Source organism: Nesoenas mayeri, assembly GCF_963082525.1.
Source record: "Nesoenas mayeri genome assembly, chromosome: 19".
Lineage (NCBI taxonomy): Eukaryota > Metazoa > Chordata > Aves > Columbiformes > Columbidae > Nesoenas > Nesoenas mayeri.
This window is the reverse complement of record NC_137568.1, coordinates 2,257,511-2,280,452: the sequence shown is the minus strand read 5'-3', so window position 1 is coordinate 2,280,452 and position 22,942 is coordinate 2,257,511. Positions and strand designations below refer to the sequence as shown.

Sequence of the window (22,942 nt, the reverse complement as noted above, 5' to 3'; positions counted from 1 at the left end):
GTTTTTAGAAACCTTTTGTGTTCTTTTTAAACCGTCATAACTCTTAATATAACAAACTGTTGCCCTAATTTTGCTTTGGTTTTACTGGTGACAACCCTTAGATCAATAAGCTGATATGGACTTATACAAAAATAGAAACTAGCCCTGGTGTTTAAACAAAAACAACAACAAAACCCAAAGAAAACAAAGAGAAAATCCCACAAACAACCCGGAAAACAAAACCAAAAAACCCCCTCTTGCATTCTTAGGTTTCAGATTTGGTGATAAAGTTGGAGCTAGTTAAGAAAGCACAGAATAAGTCAATACTTCTAAACCAGGGACTTACCAGCAGTCTACTACATCTTTACCTGCAAATGTCAGCTCATGGGGTAAGTATAAGCTGGTTATTGTTGCTGGTTTTGAAGTCTGTGTGAACTTCACAGAATACAAGTCCACCACAAACTGTTATTAGGAAGTGTGAATAGTTACAGGAAGTTGGAAATATAAAGCACTGGAGTGTGAACAGGAAGGGCTGTGTTCACGGTATGTGCTTACTACTGAATACATACACTGGGAAATAACACTCCGGATTTTTCTGGTTCTTCAGAGGACGAGGTGTGAAAGCCTGAAGCTTGAGCTGGGGGTGCTGGGTGCCCAGGCTTCGTGCTGTCCTGCTGATTAACGCACGTGTTGGAGCCAGACCATGTTTCTCTCTTGGGTTGACGGGCCGGAGCTGTGGTTTGCTTGTTACATTTACACGTAATGCGTGAGTATTGTTTGATATCAAAAGTGACAGGGAATTCACATACAGATTAGCACTGAATAGGTGACATATAAATATTCTGCAGAGTAAAAAGCTTCATGTGCTGCTTTGATGTTTTCAGAATCAGTTTTGGTCTGGCTAAACTTGGTGTTTCAAAAGACCAAAACTGTGCGAAAGACGAGAGGGATTCAGTCGTGCAGAATTGTTTCAACTTGGAAAATGGTTCTTTCAAATTATTTAATTAAAAAAAGTATTACATTAATGCTTATACGCTGCTTACATTAGCATATAGGATTTTTTTTGTGGCATGAGAGGCAAGATGAAAATTAATAATTCCTTTAGAAAACCTGAGAGCCTGGAGTTTCCCACTAGATACATTTTTCCCATTTTGTAGGTTTATGTGTTGTCTAACATTTTTCATATTGTGTGTCTTTAAGGAAAATTCTGCTGGAATTCAGTATTTTATTTTCATTCGATCGTTCCACCAGAATAAGGTTTCTGTAACTTCTATGAGTGGCTGAAATGTGCAGCCTTCTTGTTACAAAGGGTCTGACCGATGTCCTCTGGAAAATCTTCCTGCAGAGCATGACAGCATTTCTGCCTGGCTGTTTGCTGGATGTCACTGCCCTGTCACAGCGTGGCAGGAGGGAATGTGTCAGTACATCAGTTAATCACGCTTATTGTGCAGCATATTAGCATGAGCTGACCGTCACTGGTAAACTGTATTAATATACCAGGCTGTGAACTGGGGCAGCCGGAGAGCAGACACACATTCCCTTCTGCGAACCCTGTTATAAGGAGCTTTCATTTTTGAGAGAGGAGAGGAATAAAGAGCTGGAACAATAATGTCTTAAATTGCTTCGCTGGCCTTTGTGAGAACCTGCTTGTCAGGACCATAACAGTGATGTTCATTTTCAGAGAAGGCTGAGGTGGTGTTTTGTTCCTTCTTTCAACTTTTTATTTTTGCTTTTGAAACCTTTTTGAAAGCACAAGAGACAGGGCTGAAAGAGATGGTGAGAAGTTACTTGTCTGACAGAATCACCTGCATCTAAACTGTTTCTAAGATTTTTTTTTTTTTTTGGTCTAATTGTCACTGCATTTTTCAATGTTGTGTCAGTTAGTTTCCTCCTTAAAAACTCCTTCAATTAGATTTTGGTGAAATAGTGACCTGCAAGAGGGAAACAGTCACAGAGGTTTGGATCTTGTAAGGACTTTATATATTCTATAAACTTTATATAACATTCAACACATCACTTGCAAATCAGGTACAAAGTTGTTGCTGAAAGTGATGCCCTGTGCTTGCACAGCGCCAGCCGGCAGTTCCCCTGGCATTGAAATTAATGAATGGTAATGTGCCAGCAGGCTGCAGAGCAAGTGCAATTTCTTAGCTCCCTTTTTTTGCTACTTTATTGAGCGATAGTTTGTCTTTTGTTATCAGGGCAATCAAAAATACAAAACCTCTCCAGAAGGGTAGATAGAGAGATGCTAAAGGTTTGTACTTTCTCAAGCTCCACCTAGTGATGACAACCAATTTAGATGCTTGTGATAATTTTCTCAGCAATCTCTGTTTTGTGTATTTTGATCAGTGCTTGATGCAGTTAATACCAGTCTGACATTTGAAATATCAGTTGGAATGAATGTTCCCTTAACATGAATACCAACAATTTCGTCTCTTCTTAGCTTTGCTGCAGGTTGTCTTCTGACTCAGACACCCTTGCCCTGCCATAGCGTTCATTCAGGTTTAGAAGGTTATTGTTAGGAGAAAAGTTCGAGGTTTTCCATGAAAAAAGTATTTCAGTTTTAAGAGTTAAAGTGCAATAATGGCAATAAAGGTGCCAGCTCACCAAAATGCTTGATACTGGCCTGATTTTTATCTCTTATTAATAGTCAGAGACATTTAATTGAATATAGTTGTCAGAACACTGACAGAAGAGAAGCTTATACCAACTTCATGGTCAGACAATAAAAATCTTAGGCCATCCCTAGCTATCTATTGGTCAGAAATCACAAATACACTTCACTAGAGCTTACTGGCCTATTAAGAATGATGACGCTGTTAATTACAGTTAAGAAATTATGGATGGATTGCTTTTTATCATTGTATGTCTAGAATTTCTTTAGATTAATAAGCAGTCATGCACATATGGAAAGAGAAATAGTTTCTTGAAACTGTACCTGATGAATATCTGCAAAAATCTGAATTAATTAAAGTCAATATTGTTTTACTCGTTAGCCTTCATCTTCAGCACGCCACCACAGTTCAAAAAGAAGCTGTTGGTTCAAAAGCAATGTGCTCAGAGGTGATTTTTCTCCTCTAATTTTCAATAGACTGTGAACTTTCATTAATAGCACTTGAATATTACCATCATAGCAGAAATAAAAACAGCAGATGCCTCAGGGCAATTGCGCAGCTTTCCAGCAACGACAACAACAAATATTGTTTGCACGTTATAAATATCTTAAAAGTGCCACCAGATTTATTCATGTATTGATTAGTCAAAATGGAAAACGAGAAGCTGGGGCACAGCCTGGGGTTTGACTGCTTTCCCCTTTGTGGAGAGCTGGGAAACCTCTTGATGTCAACTCGCCTGGCGTGGGGTCATATAACAGTGCTTCTTTGGACCAGTCTGTCTGTCTGTGAGTGTAGGATTTTTATTCCGAGGTGTGCCTGCCTTACGGAGTGTCAAAAGAGTCTGCGGCTGTAGCAGACACGGGTGAAGTCTGGTTTGAGTGCCGAACGGAAAAGAAAATCGATTGAAAGGCTAACATCGATTCTTCAAAATCAGCCAGGAAGAGCTGGCTTTTATCTTTGTGCTGGCACATGTGTTATGGGGTGCAGGTTCATGCTTGTTAGATAATCACCATGTTTTGTTTCAAACTCACAACAGAAAAAGTCTGTTCACAAATGTAAACCTTTCCAAAGGGGCTGCTGCAAATCTGGTTGGCATTTAACCTGAGAAGAAGCAGATGCCGTTTCATTTTCAAATGTGGGTTGGTCTGGATGCGAGCACTATAGATCTGTCATTTCTTGTGGAGTTTAGGTTTTCTGGTTTTGGTCCAGCATAAGTACAGCCCTTCAAACAGTTCAGGTACTGTCTTCAAACTGCTGTGAGTATGGGGCTGCAACTGATCTACGAGCTGTTCGTTAAATTGTGGGGGCTCTTGGTGTGGTCAGGAGGTGGAAGGGAACCGTGCTCCATTTCTGAAGCACCTCTTGTGAGACAAGATGTTGAAGGTTAACTGCCTAAAAATGCTCATAAAAATCTGTCACTGAAACCCTGAGCTATGTAATGGCTTGTATGGAAAGAATATTGCTCTGAATTAGCCTTTACGAATTCTTGCATGTGGGATGTTTTGTTTTAGGGAACTAGCAGGGTGAGTAACACAAGTTTTAAAACAGCCCAGCCCAGTTCCCTGCCTTCACTGGTGTTTCTCCAGTTGCTAGCCCTGGTAGGCTTTGTTAATGACTGAACTGGTAGAAGTACAACGTGGAAAAACTCTACTGGAAGCTGGGACTTTAATTTTTACAGCACAGGATACCAGTTGATTATTCAGACCTTGATTCACTGTTGTCTAATGCAGCAAACCTGATGCGTGTTAACTCCATTTGAACTCGGCCTTGCTGCAGACTCTTCCCGTGTCTGAGGCTGCAGACATTAACGCTTGGGTAAAGCAGCATCATCTATCTCATCCAGCTAATAGAAAACAGAAAATTTATCTGGATATGAGCTGAATAAATGATCATATCAGCCAACTCTGTGGATGGATGTTTTTGCAGAGTAATTAGTAATAAAATATTTAGCTGCTCATATTTAAGCACATGTTGATCGTGCTGACACTAAAATTGAGTATAAACCTTCAACAATGTACAGCTGTCTGGATGCAGTCAGCTCCTGCATTTTCACTGAAACAGTTAGGCTCAACGCACATGTTATTAAAAAATAATTATTTTAATATGATCCTGTTTTCATAGACTCAGCACTTACACAGGTGCTGTGGGGAAGGATTAATGGCAACTAAATAGATTGTGGAGCAGAACCAAGCCACAGAGTGCTGGGGGTTGTCTCAGTTGGGGGTGATCCATGTTTGACATGGGGAGGTAGGTTTGCCGTAGGCGCAGCCATGGTATTTACGTAAACTAGCAGTGTCAAATTGAAAATATGACATTTAAACTTGGAAGAAAAATAGGCTGTGTATTTGAAACATTATACAAACTAAATGCTTAGTTAATTTTGAGGTCATGTCAAGTAATACATATTCATGGCCAACTAATTTGGGAGAAAAGAGGTCAGACTCAAGGAAATGTAAACTCAGGACTTTATGCAGAGTTCTAGATCTTGCTGAATGGCTTTTAAGGAACCATCTCTGAAATGTGGTGCAGTTAAATGTTTGCATATGCCCATGCTTTGATTGCTTTAATTAAAAAGGTGAAAGCTCTATGTAAACAAATGTTTGGTTTTTTAAAAAGGATTTTATTGGTATGACTAGGTCTTATACATTCCATGGCCTGCTGGTGCAACAAGTTTATGCCTTTTAAAGAGGGTGCATTGCCAAAAAAATGACTCGAATTGTTTTATTCATGGGGTTTGAATGACACAACTCGGTGTCCGCCAAGGCGAAGGGATGCACAGCTCCAGGCAGGGCTGAACAAGCTGCTCTTTCCCAACACCTGCAGACTGTAACGCAGCTGTAAGGCAGCGGAGCTTCTGTCTTGCCTGTTCATAAATGTGATAAATGTTCGTTTTATGGAGTTAACACAAGGTTGAAAGCCTCTTTTTTTTTTTTTTTTTTTAATTATCATTATTTAATTTTTTCCCCTTGTCAAGACAGAGTGTTGGTGAGCCACTTGATTACAACATGGTATTTATCTCAAAGCCATTTTTGCTATAACTGCAGAAACCAAACACTGTTTTGCCCGAAACTGGTGCAAGGCCGTCTCCTGTGCTGGGCTGGCTCCAGGCTGGACTGGCTCTGGTTTTCCTTGTTTTTTCAGTGTAGACAAGACATGACTGTTTGTGTCTGACATTTTTCTTTTCATTGAAAAATGTGCTGATCGTTCCTGGTAGTTGCCAACTTGTGTTATTTTTAGTACGGACTTTTGGAGTCACTCAGTTAAAGTTCTTATCTATAAAGTATGTGTAGTATATAGTTCTTTGCTCACGGTTGAGTTGAATTACTTGCATTGTTGTCCAGCTCATGATCTGCTCTTTAATCTAAAAATAGAGTTACAGTAGTGATCAGGTTACTGTTGAATATGACTATTGTACTTGTTGGTGTGTTATCCTTGTTTTTCTGTAATCTAGCAGTTTGTGTTTTAGCTTCTGCAGTACACACATCCTTTAGCATTTATTTGGAAGAATCCAGCTCTACCTGCTAAATTGATCAGATGCCTAGAAAAAGGAAAACTTGTGAGTGCTGCCTACCTATTTCCATAGTGAAAAGTTGGGGATCCAGTAAGGCCGCCATGGGCTATGGGTGTGAGCTGTCATCTTTTTGATCACTAAGGTACACAATGAGTTAGATGAACTCTTAAAAAAACCCAAACCTTCACAAGCAAACAAGCCCAACTCCATGCATCTATAATAAGTCTTTCCAGCTCTCACTTTCTTTATTTGCCCTTAGACTGACATTATTGTCAAGCTCTAATGGAGAAGTGGAAATCTAACAGCTTTAAAATCACACAGTGCTGTCTGCTGTGTGACCTTTTTCCAGTTGATGATTCAATTTATTTAGGTGATAAAGAAAACACTGAGGCATGTGAAGTCTATCTTCCTGACAGATGTGAGCTTACTGTAACTTTTTCCTCATCCTTTTCTCCTTCCCCACAATCAGCCTTTTGTTTTTATAAAGTGATCCATATATTTTTCTTTGAGGTTTAAACGCTTTCTAATCTTTTCAAGGTTTACCAAATGGCACCTGGCTGTTGAAGGTATGGAAAGGCAAATTGACTGATAATTCCTGAGATGTCCAAGAGAGAGATGTTTGTATTTTGTGTCAAGTGACACATGGCATATGCAAAAACCTTGGTGTGAAGTTTTACGGTTTGGTCAGGTCTATGAAGTTATTTAGAAAAATACCATTAAATATGGAAAATGAGGAAATATCCAGTAGTGCTGAGCCATAGTAACTGATGAAGATTACTGGTAAAACGTGGTCAGAACTTGCCTTGAAATCATGATGAAGACCTTCAAGATTGCTGCTGAAGGTGTTTGTGATTGATATTCAGCTGTGAGGCTGTTTCAATATCAGATTATATCTGCTAGTGAGTAAAAATGGTTTATTGCAACAGACTTGTCCTCTCTGCTGCTCTATTAGAAGGATGCTGAACATCTCCTTGCCGAGGTTTAGGCAGGGTATAAACCAGGCTGCTGGTAGTCTGCAGCTGTCACTGAGGGATTTGGTTGCTTTGTGCCCACCCCTGGGAACAACAAATTACAACTCCTATGAAGTTAAATTGCTTCACTTTTTTTCTTTTTCCTCCCAAATCCCAAGAAATCTTGAGAGTCGAAGGCTACTTTCCCTGTCAGGAATCTTGTTTTGCATTGAAATGGCAGCATTTTGTAAGACACTGTAGGAATGCTGGTATCAAACCCTCTCTGCGAAAAGGTTTGGACTCCGTGGTGACTGGAAGGAATAAAAGCCCCAAGGTAGGCAACCTGCCGATCTCCTCGCTGCACCGAGGGATTCCTTAAAAACCCAAGCCTTAAAAAGCCAAGCATTCTAGTAGTCCTGGTGATTTGCCAAGAGATGTGTAAGGGTGTTATAGGGAATTATCAGTGCCGAGAAATTGAATAGCTCTTCTAGAATATCCATTCTGGACTGATTATTTTGGAATGACACTTCTTTAAATTCCTCCTTTTTTTCCATCTTACTCTGGAATATCGTCTTTGTCCTAAGAGCAAAAATTCCTGAGCGATGTCAGAGCTGCATATCACAGGTTTTCTCTATCAGTAATGATATGTTAAATGCAAGGTGCATTAGGAGGATTTTTATTGAGTATCCCGTTGGAGTAGAGTAGATTCTGTCATGCACCACTGACTCATTTCAACTGGAATACCACAGTTCAGTAAAAGAAAATAATTGAGTCGTGGGTTTCTTACTTAAAGTGTGTCTGATATCATCTTTTGCAATAAAATTTTATGAGGGTGAAATGAACGTAGAGCACTGATTAAATATGGGCAGCTCTTTTCCTCTTGTATTGGGGTGGCTCTTTGAGCTTCAGAAGAAAACAGCAGTTTTGGAAGTATTTTCACTAGATAAGCATTATTGAATTAGAAACATCTATATCTACGGTTAGATGTTTTCTCCTGGGTTTTGCAATGCTGTCTGTTTTGCAGGCAGTCTGTTGGGTAAGCACACCCTGGTTTACTACAGATCATTTTATCTGTGGTAGCTCAAACCACTAATTTGAACTTTAAAGCTAAGCTGGTGATTTAAAAAAAAAATATTTAATTTTTTTGTCCAAACTGAATTAGGAAAACTTTCTCCAGCCTGCTGTCTGGACTGATTGGTGCCAATGGGAGCTTCCAGCAAAGGAAAGCTGGTGAGCAGCTGAGAGCACTGACCTCTGTCATTCAGGCTACAATATTCGGGAAGGATGTTTTTCTACAAGTGAGGTGAACAGGGACCACCTGAAACTATACAAAGACATCTACAGCCTCCTGCAGTCCTGTCTGAAACAGTGGGACGTGACTGATACAAAAGTGCCAGCAAATGTCTCCAGTATTCCCATGTGCTTTTGCGCTGATGAAATCATATCTTGGCCAGTGCGATCCTCTGCTGGGAGACGGCGGACAGAGCTAAAATGAATTGTAGTGGCAGAAAAGCGTTTTCTTTGTGATATCTCAAATCTTATCAGGAACTTAAGCCTTGGTTTAAAAAAACAAAACGAAAAAGCCCCCACACAACCAACCAGTGGATATATTGGTTAGATTTGCTTCTGTGTGCTCTTTTGGACAGTGGCTAGTACTAAGAATCTTTTTACAGCCCTGAACTAGTATTTCCCAATATTAGTGTTAATAATAAAGTGGAGTGTCCGCACCAGGCTGGACTTTATAGAAACGACCAGAGCCTGTGCTGTTTGAGCGTGACCTGGGCTACCTTCTCTGGCTTAGTTTCTTGGAGCCCCTCTGACAGCAGCCAGTGCCGTGAGCGTGGACCTACTCGCTTGTGTAAAAAATGCCCGTAATTCACGCTGGTTTAACACCAGATAAACAGCTCTGGTACCACTCACTAAAGGTACTGTAGCATAGTTTCATGGGTGTAAACGTACACCCACGTGTATGTGAAATGTAGATGACGGTGATGTTAGATCTCACCTACTGTCCTACATTTACAGACAGCGTCTTAGTCTGGATTAGCCAAACAATTATCTAATGGTTGTCTCCCTGGTGTCGTACTGCTGCAGAAGGTTCAGATCCTGTTTATGAGCCTCTGTGCTCTTTTGGGGCCCAAAAGGAATCTTGGCAGAAAGCAGATTGACTGGGAAGAGTAAGGAGGGCTGCAAAGGAGAGAAGCTCATCTTGGGGCCCATGTAGATATTTCAGATACCACAGGGAGTGTTGAAAGCAAAAAAGGGCCCAGCTTTGTGTTATGGGAGCAACAAGGGTTTGGAAGAGTTGGTTTTAATCCTTTAGTTTCCATGCTCCTCGGTATTGGTTTTCTCGCCAGTCTTCCTGGTCCCTCTGTTACAAAGCAGAGACTTCTTTCTCAGCATCAGTGTGCATCTCCCGGTGGTTTCAAGGAGCTGTGGGTAAGGCTTTTAATGAGGAATTCGGAGCTCAGCTGTCTTCATGCATTGCCAGCACATTTTCCTGATTTGAGCTCACGCTGCTGCATGTGTGACGTATGTCAAGGTTGGCAGGAAGTTTGCAGGCCTGGAATGCGGTTCGGACGCAGGTATCCTCCCGGATGGAGCCACTTGAGCGCACCGGCTGCCAGCAGAGCCAAAACAGTAAAGCTGCAGCAAAGCAAGTGATCTCTGCAACAGGCAATGAATGTCACCAGGACAAGGCTGCCATTGTTGAGTTTAAAAATGAAGCTTCCAGGTTAGAGGGTTTTTTGTTGTTATTTTTGTTTGGGTTTTTTTTCTGGTGGTATTTGGAAGTACAACGTTTTTTCTTTCCTCCCCATCCCATACATCTCTTCCTACAGGTCCCAGGACGAGTTGCTCTTTTCCTTCAGGGCAGAGGGGGAACCAGCTGCAATTACTGGCTGCAGATCTCAACGCTTGCTGCCCCGTGCTGGAAAGTCCAGCTGCTACTGGCAATTAAAGACATTTAGCAGTTCTCCCCTGGTGTAAATTCTCACAGAGAGTAATTACTGCCCCTTCCCACATCCCACCACCAAGGAAGTGGAATTTCAGTGGTGTAGCATTGGGGTTTTTTCTAATACACTGCATCTCCTGTTGGTCTCTGGGAGTTCCCAAAGCCAGTCTAAGAACCTCTCCTCTTGTCTTTGCAGCAAAAGCAGCTTTCTTTTCCAGTAGCATCCATCCTGTTCAGCAGCAAGTTCAGTTCAGCCTTGGGACTTTGATCTTCATTGTTCTGGCCCGTCTTGTCCTGTTTGTTTAGAATTGCATTTGTTGTTGTGTAGTGGGACTCATAAATGGTAACCTTTCCTCCAGGAATTCGGATGTTGATGTAGTATCAGAAGATGACCATGCTACGTGCTTTCTACTTTTTAAAAATTATATGGGTTTGAAAATATGACATTTGCACACATACAGAAGTTGTTGCATGTAAAGCAGACAAGCACATATGTGATGAGTTTCACGTTTTTGTTCGTTTGTTTAAAAATATAAATACGGAAGTACCTCTTAGATAAAATGGGTAATAATTCTTCTGCCCCTCACGTGGGGGCTGTAGAGTTTCCTGAAATCTCTAGAGAAGACTTGAGAAATGCAAGTTATCATTGCTGGATTTCCCCTTCCTGTACAGACACAGCGCTTGGCTGACACCCTGTGAAATGTGTACCAGTTATCAACGTGTTTTCAGTTTCAAGGGTCATTCAAAAATTCCTTTTCTCAGCTGTTCGGGGAGAAAATTCATAGAGACCATTGATACCAGAAGAATCTGTCATGACAGTGTTTTCTGTGTTTTTGTTTAGAGCCTTTGCAAAGAGGCTACTGAAATATTAATAGCTTTCTGCTTTGTGAGCCATCACATTGCAGTGCTGTGGTCTGTGTATCCTTTCCATGTTCCCAAAACACACGTGATTTAGAGGTCTTTCCTATATTTTAATACAGAGTGGCTGGTTGAGTGGTCAGTGTTCTCCCAGAGGAGCCAAAACTCACTTCATGGATCAAGAAAATAAAGGTCTATAAGGCAATTTACCATTCAGGCTATTATGGAGGAGGGTGATTTTAAATGGTATAGTGGCTTGAAAAAAAAGAAAACCCCAGAGCAGTGATTGAAAGGCTTGAAATGACTGAGTTACGCGACAACTCCTTTTCCTCTGTTGGGTCTGTTGCAGAGATGTGGAGCTCAGCGATACCTGTTTGCAGGACTGGCTTTGAAATTAAGAGTAAGAGATCATTTATTTAATAGACAGCATTAAAGAATGAGTTTCTGATGAAGCAAGTTGGGTGTTAAACACTTTTCAGGTGAACATTTACTTATGTAATTATCTCTCATTTACATTATAATAAATGTTTCTCCAGGGAGTTTAGCCAATCATGAAATGCAATTAATTTTCAAATGTTCTTCAGCAACAATTGATCCTCCAGAGACTGAGCCCCCTAGTCGGTGTGTACATTTTTAAACTCTCCTGCTAAAGGGAAACAGTTTCAGTTTGGTTGATCACGCAAGTCTGGAGTGCGAGGCTTCATACTGAGGTTGTGCAGGCCTGGTATCTGCCCTTAGTTTCCAGAGCACTGAAGAGGTTTAGGATGCTGTTCTTCAAATTAAGCCCAGGACTCACTTCAGTGAAAATGGAGTTTAAATGCTCTTGGTTTCTGTTGCTGACTCTGATTGCTGTATGATACTGGTCAGAACATGTACTCAGCTGTTTTGCAGTTTCTCCATATATAAAATGGGAGTAACACAAACCTCATGTCTCTAAGGTGTACGTGGAGATGTACTGGTGGAAGGGACTGGTTGGTGACTGCATATGATCTCTGGACGGCAGTCTTCAGTATCGTGCTGCTTAAGTTTACTTAATTCACTTTCTGACATGAATGTTGTTGCAGTCACTTTTGTTCCAAGTCTTATTAGCAAGCTGATAAGATAAAATAATCTGTGGAATTCCACCTTTTACAACTCTACTTGGTCCAACAGCTTAGGAGGCTTTTCAAGCATGGATTAATTTTATTATGGCATTCAATTTTCAGATGAATTGCTGCTGTGGTTGGAGTAAGGATCTCCGTTTAAGCGGAGCTGGCTTTTTAAAAGCGAAAAGGAACAAAATGATGTTTGTAGCCCTCACCTACCCCAAACAGACCTGTTTCTGCACACTGGCTCAGTTTTCTCTTGGGCCCCAATGCAGATTGTGTTCCAGCCAGGCTGGGTTGCAGTGGACAGATGGGTTTGGGTTGAAAAGGGCTCGCAGCCGCTGCAGAGACTCTCCAGCCCTGAGTGGTTGCCGATCCAAAGCAGTGGAACCTGCAAGTCTCACGTACTTGGAGGCTGAAGAGGATGAAGAGCTTTTTTCCTTTCATGCTTGCAAAATCCAATGTAGGAAAGTCCTTGCCAGTGATATTCTCTCTTCATAGCAAACAAATAAAACCACTTTGGTTGAATCTGTGTGTTTTCCTGAGGCTTTATCTTCAGCCAGGGTTAAAGAGGAAAGCAAACTTTATTTACTGATGTTCCTTTCACAATGAATCTAGCATGATGATATTATCTGTAAATGCACCTTTGGGCATCAGATGTCTTTCCATTTATTTAGAAACATGATAGAAAGATTGTCTGATATGGGAATGAATACTTGACAAATTCCTGTACTCTGTTTTGTTGCCTTGGCATATATATGCAGCTCAGAATTAGTCCATATCTGTTACATCATCCCATTTCTTTCAGCAGAATACCAGTGCTTTTATTTTGACCGACAAATTTTGTTACTTGCTGTTTACAATGACCTCTAAATGTTCGATAGCAGAATGTGACGTGTTGTGGGATACAGTTCCCCCACGTCTGCTTGCTCTGGGCCGCCTGTGGGCATCTTGGAGGTGCCTCTGAGACTGAACCCCCAATTTAGGTCTGAGTTACTCGAGCTGTTGAAATGTTGCCTATAAATACAGGGCAGCTAGTGGGTTTTGGGTAGTGTGGATTTTGTAAGCACCTACACACAGATCACAGTCGGATCATTATGTTGATCTAAACCATTTTGTAATCCTCTGCAATCTGGGTTTAGAGACTGTTATTAGTGTCACAAATAAAAGCTTGTGACTTCTTTAGTTCTCAGGATAAAACACACATACTTTCAGAGAATTACATATTAAAAATAAAGCAACATAAACACGTAGGAGTTGAGGATAGTTATCCCACTTTTCAAGACTGACTCCTGAATTCACAAGATTGCAAGAGAGAAATTGATTAATCTTATTTTCATAGTCAACCCCATGCTGAAGGAGAAGCCGGGTTAAACCAGGAGGACAAGGCATGGAAGGAAGTCTTTTAAAATGTCTTTTTATCTCAGTAACTTGAAGCTTTAAACATAGCTACAAGGAAGTGTATTTTATTTGTGTTTGTTTTGTTTTTTAAACTGAATGTATATCTTCCAGGAAGGAAACCTCCTTTTGCCTAGATAGGTCTCAGATTTAGAGGTAGAAAGGTGCATAAGACTTCTATTTTCTAAGCTCATGAAAAGCCTCTTCAAAATTATAGAAAAGGCACCATAGAAGCTGTTTTCAGCTACCATTAGCATTCACATTTGTGTTAACTGGCCTGGTAACTTTTATCTTCCCATTACAGACAAGTAGCTTCCAGCCTCCATTTTTGAGAGGAAAAGCAGGGCAGAGTGTGGGAAGCAGGCATCTCTGTGACGGATGCAGCTCGGTTTGGCCTGCACTCTGCAGGGTGATTAGATACCGCCTCTGACCAGCAGCCTGGTCCTAATCCGCTGTTGGATTTCTGCCCGCAGGTACCTGAAGGAGTTCCGCACGGAGCAGTGCCCTCTTTTCGTGCAGCACAAGTGCACTCAGCACCGGCCCTACACTTGCTTCCACTGGCACTTTGTCAATCAGCGTCGTCGCAGATCTATCCGCCGCCGGGATGGTACATTTAACTACAGCCCTGACATTTACTGTACCAAGTATGACGAGACCACAGGAATCTGCCCAGAAGGAGATGAGTAAGTAAAGACTGCACCCTGCTTTTCAGGCATTGGGCTTTTGGGATCAGTCCAGGTGATGATTCCAGCCAGTTCTTGTAGAGATGAGGCAAGTCAACAGTAAAGCAGCTTTGTGACATAAGTAACGTGAGAACAGATGTAAAAACTGTAATAGCAACCCGAGTGCTCCTGGCCTGCTGCTGAGATGATACTAAGGGTGACTTGGATGGGAATTCAGCTCTTGCATTGTTCACTGTCCTCATGAGCCGTGTCATGTTCAGCAAACCCAGCTCACTGACAAACAGGCTCAGAAAGACTCTGTCAAATAATACCTGTTGCTCACTAGCAGGGTAGCGTAGTTTTTCACAGATTGAAGAAAGAAGGGGAGCTCTGTCTTCCCCCTGAATTATCTATCCCCAGCTTTTTAAATCATAATAGTTACTTTCCAGTTTGTTTTGTTTTCCTGAACTTTTAAGAAGCCAGTAGGGAAATTACAGGTACCCAGAATAAGGCAACATAAGGAAGTGAGTCTGTTTTATTGGGTCTTCTCTCCCCGTGACTGCGGTAAGTTTAACTTGAGCAGAGTTGCAAGTGTTTCTGCTGTAGATGTGGCAGACTCCAGCAATTAGAGGGTTAATCCAGTAATAGAACTTTAGCCATGTGACAGATATGGAAGAATAAATAGTGTAGCCAAACTGTGGACAAATATAGGGAGTGTTTTACAGAGTTGCTGTAGAAAGATGGAATCTCAGTTCCCTTTCATGGTCCCACGATAAACACACAGAAAAATGCTATTTATCAAGAAAACAGTAATTTTTTTTACCTGATTAAGAAGTAAAGATCTTTTGACTATGGCAGAACAGAATAATCTCAGCCTGAGGCCTTGGTTTCAATACTTTATTCCTTGTTAGAAGAGAACTAGAAGGGACTGGAAACAGGATATTTGGGGGCTTTGGCTTCAGGATCACTCGTTCATACCTGGCTTGAACTCAGTTAATGAAAACTGTTGCCATCTTGGAACTCTTTGCTGATATGTAGTTTTAGCTTGATGCTGCAATATCTAAACTTGACCTATTCCATCTAGTTGCGGTGTTTTGGGGTTTTTTTGTGTGTGTGGTTTGGTGTTTGGTTTGGCTTTGTTTTTAATTTTCTCAGTGTAGATTGTTCTTTCTCTGCCTAAGAGGGGAAACAAACAATCAGTTAAAATGGTAGTATTGTAATTCTCCTTTCTTGTCCTGTGGTCTGCATAAAGGATGCGTCTGGCTATAGATAGACTGTTGCAGCCCTGTAGGAGCACATCAGCAGGAAACAGTAACAGCACAAAGTCTAGATGGGCTGCTGAGGAAATGGTATGTGCCATGTGATGTCCCTTCAATCATAGCTAGTATATCAGAATGCCTTGACAATATCCTTGCTCTTTTCCAGATCCCTGACAGTCACTAGACTGGAATAATAAGCTGCTGCTGGTTTAATAATCCTATTGTCTCTTTGGGAGGAAAACCGTTTCATACTGTGTGGTGACAGTTTTAGGGGTCCTGTGTAGCATTTGAAAACAAGGCATGAGAGAAGGGGCAGAGTTAGCAAAGGTGTTGTCAACGGCAGCATCCTGTATTGGCAATATATCTTCTGGTAGTGTTGAGTCCATCACCTGTGTGACTAAACTTAGGCTGTTCTTCCCCTCCTTCTGTACCTCAGGTGTCCCTTCTTGCATAGAACTACTGGAGACACAGAGAGGAGGTATCACTTGCGCTACTACAAAACTGGAATCTGCATTCATGAGACAGATTCCAAGGGAAACTGCACAAAGAACGGCGTCCACTGTGCGTTTGCTCATGGGCCCCATGACCTGCGCTCTCCGGTGTATGATATCAGGTTGGTAGAGGCTGGGGCTCTATAAGAAAAGGGTAATTTCTGGACTCTTATTGAAGGACAGTACTACTTCAGTGTGAAGTGCTTAGAGTTAGAATGATGATGATGTATCTCTTCCTAATAAGGCAAATCTACAAAATATTCAGGTAGGATAGTAAAAATGGGGGAAGGGAGCACACTTTAAACTAGTTGTGCTGTGCTTTGGAGTTTGGAGGGAATGAAGAACATGTATTGCAGTTGCTGTTCGACTGAAGACATTCTGAGAAGAAAATGCATGAATGAAATACACCCACTCAGGCATTGTTACTGCGTTCCTGTATGTCAGTTTTTATACGCATTTATCTGTCTCTTCATCTGCTCAGTCTGTATGTTCGTTTAACTCTGTCCATGCAGGGAGCTTCAGGCGATGGAGGCTTTGCAGAACGGTCAGACAACATCAGAAGGTGGCATAGAGGGTCAGTCTGCAGTCGCTGCTAGCCATGCTATGATCGAGAAAATACTCAGTGAGGAGCCCAGGTGGCAAGGTCAGTGTCACTTAGGGTCTCTGGGGGCTGGGAAGTCTGGTGGTTGTGAAGTACATGTTTCTGTCAAACTTCTATACAATAAATGCAGGTCATGGCCATCTCCCAGTAACTGGTTGCTTCTTTTGTAGATACAACGTATGTGTTGGGCAATTACAAGACAGAGCAATGTAAGAAACCGCCCCGTCTCTGTCGCCAGGGTTATGCATGTCCCTACTACCACAATAGCAAAGACAGAAGAAGAAGCCCAAGAAAACACAAATACAGGTACCGTGGTCCTGGTATTTTATTTCCCATTTGAGTGGCGAGGTGTAGGAGAAATCTGTAATGAAGGATCTGGGATATTATCTAGTTGATAGTTTTTTAGTGTGTCTCCAAGGCCTGTACTGACAGATGTCATGGACTGTTATTTCTGCCTAAGAGACAGGATAACAAACTAAAGGAGTTTTGCTCTATGTAGGAACCACTATCTCTAATAAATGACTGTTGCTAAATCATGTTACAACTTTGGGTTTATGGCAAACAGAAACTGTGTCTGGCTTCCCCTTACTGTTTAAACTCCTGCATTAGAAAGCAATGCAAGAGAAAGAAAACAAAACCAAGTTTTAATCCTCATCTAGAAACAAACTCGCACAGCAGTGTTTTCCTGGTAAAGGATTCAGAATCATCAAGCTGCTTGCTGTGTGTGCCTGGTGTGATGGGCATTGTGAGGCATGATGTGACCAGTGCTGTAGCTGGACATGCATTCCTAACCAACTAAAGACTGTGCTTGAGGCACCAGGGTGTTCTTGTCACTCAGCTGTCGCTGGATTTTTCAGCATGCTGCATCTCCCTGAACACATTTCATCCAAGTTTTAGGCCCTCATTTCCTCCAACACAACAGGGCTTTTGTTGTGGTCTCAGTGGGGCTTTTCCTTAGTTCCTTTAAAAAAAAAACAACAACATAAGAGCGGACCAGAAAGCCAGGAGAGAGAATATCATGGGTGTTCTCACTTCCCTTCCCTGCCTCTAATATTCACAGAAATTTTTGAATTGGCACTGAAATAATGTATTTTAAAAATTAAATAAATAAAAATCAAAGGAACTTTAATCCCAACCCCTCCAGGAGAAACAGAAACGCTAAGCCAGTCTTCAGGCTGCAGACTTGTGCTTTCTGCCCCTGCCTGGGCCCTTTGGGAAGGGAAGAGGCTTCTCCACTCAGTTCTGTTGGTTTCCCCACCCCCAGCTGATGTGGCTGCTGTTCACGCAGGCATCTGCTGCTGCTATCTGCTTCCCTCTGCTGTTGTTTGAGGGAATGGTTAAGAGCATAAAGAGCGGTGGAAGTAGGTCACGGCAAAAATTCAGAGCTGGGAAGAAGAACTGTTCCTGACTGGGAGAAAGAAAATTGACTTGCCTTTTCCCCAGTGACCTGACTCAGCCTCTTTTCCACATGACCACACTATAACCCTGGAAACATACCACTGTAAGGGTATTATGTGTTTTAGGATTAGCCAATTAACTTATTAGCTTTCTATGAATGTACAGTTCCAAAACAGAAACCAGACCCAGCATCTCTGACACTAATCATATCAGCTGCTAATATTGTTAAGTTATGTTGGTTCAGGTTGCATTATTTTAGATGGAGAGCTAAAGCTAAGCCATGTTTCTTTCATTGGGAAATTGGAAGAGGGGGAAGAAGATGCAGCAGGGTGGGGGCTGGGGAAGCAGCAGCAGCCAGCCAAACAGATTGTACAGCTGAGGGTGGGCAGCTGATGGAAGAAAGCAAAGCTCAAAGCACTTTTGTGGGTCTGATGCCTTCTCCTGCTACCTTATTTACACAGATCTTCGCCGTGTCCCAGTGTGAAACATGGAGATGAGTGGGGAGATCCCAGTAAGTGTGAAAATGGAGACTCATGCCAATACTGCCACACTCGCACAGAGCAGCAGTTCCATCCAGAGGTACAGTAGCCTGCTCGGTCCATTTGGTAGCTGGCTAGGAAAGCAGAAGCATTTCAGGCTTATGAAGTACGTGAGTGTGCCAGCTGGGAGAGTGTGCGGGCTGCTTGTGGTGTGGTCCTGGGATACAGAAAAACTGCATGCTGGAAGTCAGCTGAAATTCAGCTGCTTGACAGGGGTGCCTTTTCATTAGGTAGACCATATGGGAGGAGGTAAGAATGGGGGAAAACTGAAGTGTAAGAGCAGTCTTAGGTATGGGGTCCTTCTGAAGCATGGTGTGGGTTTGCAGGTGAGCATACAGTGTCTGTTTCCTTGAGGAGGAATTCTTGATTGACGACAATTGCACTAAACCATAGATACCCACAAACTCGTGCTAAAAACCACAAAACTCTTAGTTGTGAGCATGTCCAGAGCATTCCAGTATCTTTACAGAAAGTGTAATTAAGACCTTGTCCTAGTATGCTTCATGTTACAGTGCTGAAAAGCTTTGTTGGGCCGCTGTCGGCAAAGTAACCATTGTCACCGCCTGTCAAATTGGGGGACAGGGGAATAATCTATTTCCCACAATCATTGTCAATGGTTCGTTATTTTCCTTGCAAACATGTGGCTGTAGCTTTTTGTGCTGTCATCTGCCAGCTGTTTCCTACCTTTTACTGTCTGTAATATCCCCGGAGCTCCCAGTGAGACTGGAGGGACTTGATGGAAAGGGTGACCTTTGGGTGAGCTGATGTGTGGTGGGTTGATGTTTGGGTGAGCTTAGCTGTGCTGGGCATACTTTGGTGTTTCTGGAACTACAGCGGGTTTTCCTTTCTTTGGAGCGAAGTACTGGAATGGTCACCCTGAACGCTGACCTTTGTGCCTTTTATCTGTGTTTCTATCTTAATGTTCAGTCTCTTCATAGTACTTTTGTACCTGGGCTGCTGGTCACTGGTTTTTCCTGTTCATGTCTTGTGGTTTTTTTTGTTGTGTTTTTTTTTTCCCATCCTTAGATCTACAAATCCACCAAGTGCAATGACATGCAGCAGTCTGGCAGCTGTCCCCGAGGACCCTTCTGTGCCTTTGCACATGTAGAACGTACGTGGGCTACTTCTCTGTATTTCATAGATATTTGAGCTATGCACAACTTCTGGCCAAAATAATTTAAAATAGAGGATGGCTAAACTGGAGCTTCTTTGAAGGATTTTCAAAACCAAAGTATTAACTTTGATAATTCTTCTAAAAGCGTGCTAGTGTGGGAGGTGGTGGCAGAGCTGAAGGTGGTACGTGGTCTGTGGGACTCATCTCTCACTGAACTGTGACTTGAAGTATCTCCCTCTGTTTCTTGTCACTTCTCTGTATGTCAGTTTAGGAGGACTGGAACAGAGAGAGCTGCTCCTCTTTTGTGCATGGATGAACTACCTAGCTAAGTCTCAAAGTGTTTTAAGAAGCTGAGGATAAAATTGCTACTTACAGATAATGTATTGATCCATTTCAAAAACTAAATACTATTTTGCTATTTATTAAGTTTTACTTAAACTTTAAGTCTTTAAGTCAGGATGGAGAAGGAAAATATGCAGCTTTTTTGCCTGCTTTTCCTCAAATCCTCTTTTCTCTCTAGCTTCCTGATTTATAGGGCATTATTTCAATCCTCGTCATCTGTAAACTAGTGATGCTGTTTTGGTTGTGGGAGTTCTGTATTTAGGTGGGTATGAACATTCACAGATAAATGACTAGCTCCTGCTCCTGTGGCTCCTCAGTTTCTGCGCTCCAGCCTTACAGTTGAATTTGCAGCAATTAGAGCAGGTTACTCAGAAGTCAATAGATTAGCTCTGATATTGACTCACTACATGGCCTTGAGCAAATCTCTTTGTTATTTGGTTATCTTTTGTAAATGGTGGAATTAGTAATTGCTGCCTTTGTCAAGGAATGGTGAGAGTAAATTCCCTACAGGTTATGCAGTTCCTTTTATAGGCAGCCTTGTTGACAAGCAGTAATTACAGCTGGGGCTGTGGGCTATAATGGTCCAAAACACAGTCATGCAACTGCACAGTATGATCCAGCAAGCTTAAGAGAGAATGAAATCTTGATAAAGAAACAGCGTTCAGCAAACTCCCCTGTGTATAGCATAGTATTTTTCTTTAGGAGATGCCTTATTTCTAACAAGATTACTGCCCTTGATGCTATAGTACTTTAAAGCCAGAGTAACACTCTGTGGCACTCAGGTTATTTCTTGTGCTGTCATATGGAATAGTATCTTTTAGCCCTTTTTTTAGCAAGGTGAACACTGAGGGCCTAATTTCATTAAAATGACAGGAATCCATTTATTGTATCTGCTCTTTGTGTAATTATTAGCAAGAAATGTGTTGAAACGAATACTTCATAGAGATTGCAATACAGGCATAGTGTCAGTTATATAATTTTTGTAAAGATGCTGGGTTGTATTAGATGTAAATACTACAAGTCTACAGCATCTCTACTTTACCTTCCAAATCAATGACACTTTCTTTTTGTGTATGTGTATTACTTTTCTTCTGATAATGTTTTGTATGGAGCACAGATGGAAACTTACCTCTGTGAGCTAATTATAATGCACACATCAACTTTGTGCCTAGCATTGTAGGAAGCTCTGCCTAGTTCAAGACAGCTGAATGAATAACACTCAGTTCACACAGGGAGGATATTTTGGAGCAGCCTTAATGGACTAAAGAGCAGCACAGGGTACAAGTGATGACAGTAATAGTGTAAGGAATTTTAGTTAAGTAGTAGCTATTTGCCAGACGAGATTTCTCCTCACTTCTATACTTAGAAGCTTGTGGAATATTTTTTCTCTCAAGAATATCTAGGTATTCTTGTTCCTAAATGTCTTGTGTTCCATTGCAATTGTACAGCTTTTAGTAACGTTCTGTGTGGTTTTATTTCTTTCAGAGCCTGTACTCAATGAAGATTTACAGCAATCTTCGGCCGTATCTAGCCCAACACAGACAGGCCCTGTGATGTACATGCCGTCAGCAGCTGGTGATTCTGTTCCGGTCAGCCCTTCTAGTCCACATGCCCCAGACCTTAGCAATGTATGTAGCACTGTGGGGAGCTTTGTCCATATTTTATAAATCTGGGTTTCTCTGAGTCATTGTACTACTTTCTCCCAAGAAGAGAAGTCTCAAGTATCCAAAAGCCCAAAGGTGATGACATTTTTCTTTCAGATCTCAGCTGCAGACTTTTTAGAGAGATCTGTTTGTTTGGAACATACAGTTCAGTGGTTTTAGTATCGTACTCTCACCTATAAAATTTCTAAGCCTTCCTTTCTGTGCAAAGTTTGTTGATGTATTTTCAGGAAGGTGGAATACATCCGCACATAAAGTCCAGCTCCTTCCTGCCTGGAGATACATATTTGGCTTAGTTTCCAAGTACTCTAATTAAAGGCTGTGAGCCAATAACCTCTAAAGTACATAACTACAATTGAGTTTGTTTACATATGTAATCTCAGAGGCTTAGCCTGTGCATATTGTGTGTTGCATTATAGGATATCCTTGATTCCCTCCACCTCCTACATTTGGAGATAGCTAAACTCTGGAATAAGATTAAGTAATGCCCCAGATTGTTAGTGTTACTGTATTTTAGTTGTATGTACAAGAAAGGAGCTCTTTAAATGCTGAACAGATACATACAGCCAGATTAGAAGCCCATGGAATGCTAGGCTTCTTCATTTTTGCTGAGTTTCTTTTGTTGTTGTTCGTTAAGTCTTTCCTGTTTGCACTGCTCTTGATAAGGTGTGTAGCCTTTTCAAATGGTTGGTCGGGGTTTTGAGAAGGTAAAATGACGTGAGTTTAACTCATTTGAAACTGGGTGGAATGAGGTGAACTCATTTAGGACCTCTGTTTTATCTTATTACCCCTCTTTGAAAAGAGACACTAATAGTTTGATTTATTAGTGCTAAAGTCATCCTCACAGTTCATAGTTATCCAGAATTTGATTGCAGCTAGATTTGAATCAAAACTCTGACCTTAATATTTTACCTCATTAAATAAAACTATGGAAAACAATAAAAAGCAAAACCCCTTCATCTTGTAAATATGTCATCTAAATTCTCTGAAAACTGCAATGAAATTGAAGATATCTTCCACTTAATAGACCGTTTAGCTCTTTCCTGTCCCAAGCTCTTAGTCTTTTAAACAGTCTTTCCTAATCCTTGGGTATATGCCAAATGGCAACACATGTCTTTCTATGACTTCATCACTCCACAGGGCATCTGCATGTAGCTTGCAAACAAATATGGCTTTTCTGGTGAGCATTTTACATGATGAATTAATCAGAGAAAAAGGTCCCTCTAGCAGCCAGCCTCACATGGCCTGTTCTGTTTTGTATTTGTACTGTAGGTGTGGAATAAATCAGGAACTCTGCCAACTAGCCCCACCTCCACCACAGTGAGTAGTATCTTTGTGACTGTAGGGAAGCGTGGACAGCAGAATGTCTGTATAAAAATAAAATCAAAACATTGTAGGATGCTCCTTCTTTCTGGTGCCAGCCCAGCCTGTGCCACGTTTGGATCTGTGGTAGCAGTAGCTGTCTAAATATTGTCTGAAGCACAGTCATGCTTGCCAGTGCAGGCAAATTATTTCTTGTCCCAGAG

General features: G+C 41.5%; 1 protein-coding gene across 5 annotated transcripts in view; it reads left to right on the top strand.

Moving 5' to 3' along the window:
* UNK (unk zinc finger) overlaps positions 1 to 22,942 on the top strand; it is a 43,765-nt gene that overhangs the window by 4,671 nt on the left and 16,152 nt on the right. For 4 of the 5 annotated variants that reach the window (XM_080356221.1, XM_080356224.1, XM_080356223.1 and 1 more), the window contains exons 2-9: positions 13,823 to 14,032; positions 15,707 to 15,883; positions 16,274 to 16,404; positions 16,533 to 16,668; positions 18,222 to 18,339; positions 19,326 to 19,410; positions 21,241 to 21,383; positions 22,689 to 22,736. In XM_080356221.1, the coding sequence (XP_080212347.1) occupies positions 13,823 to 14,032; positions 15,707 to 15,883; positions 16,274 to 16,404; positions 16,533 to 16,668; positions 18,222 to 18,339; positions 19,326 to 19,410; positions 21,241 to 21,383; positions 22,689 to 22,736 (1,048 nt within the window). The remainder of the gene's footprint in view (positions 1 to 13,822; positions 14,033 to 15,706; positions 15,884 to 16,273; positions 16,405 to 16,532; positions 16,669 to 18,221; positions 18,340 to 19,325; positions 19,411 to 21,240; positions 21,384 to 22,688; positions 22,737 to 22,942) is intronic. The other variant, XM_080356222.1, reaches the window with a different exon arrangement.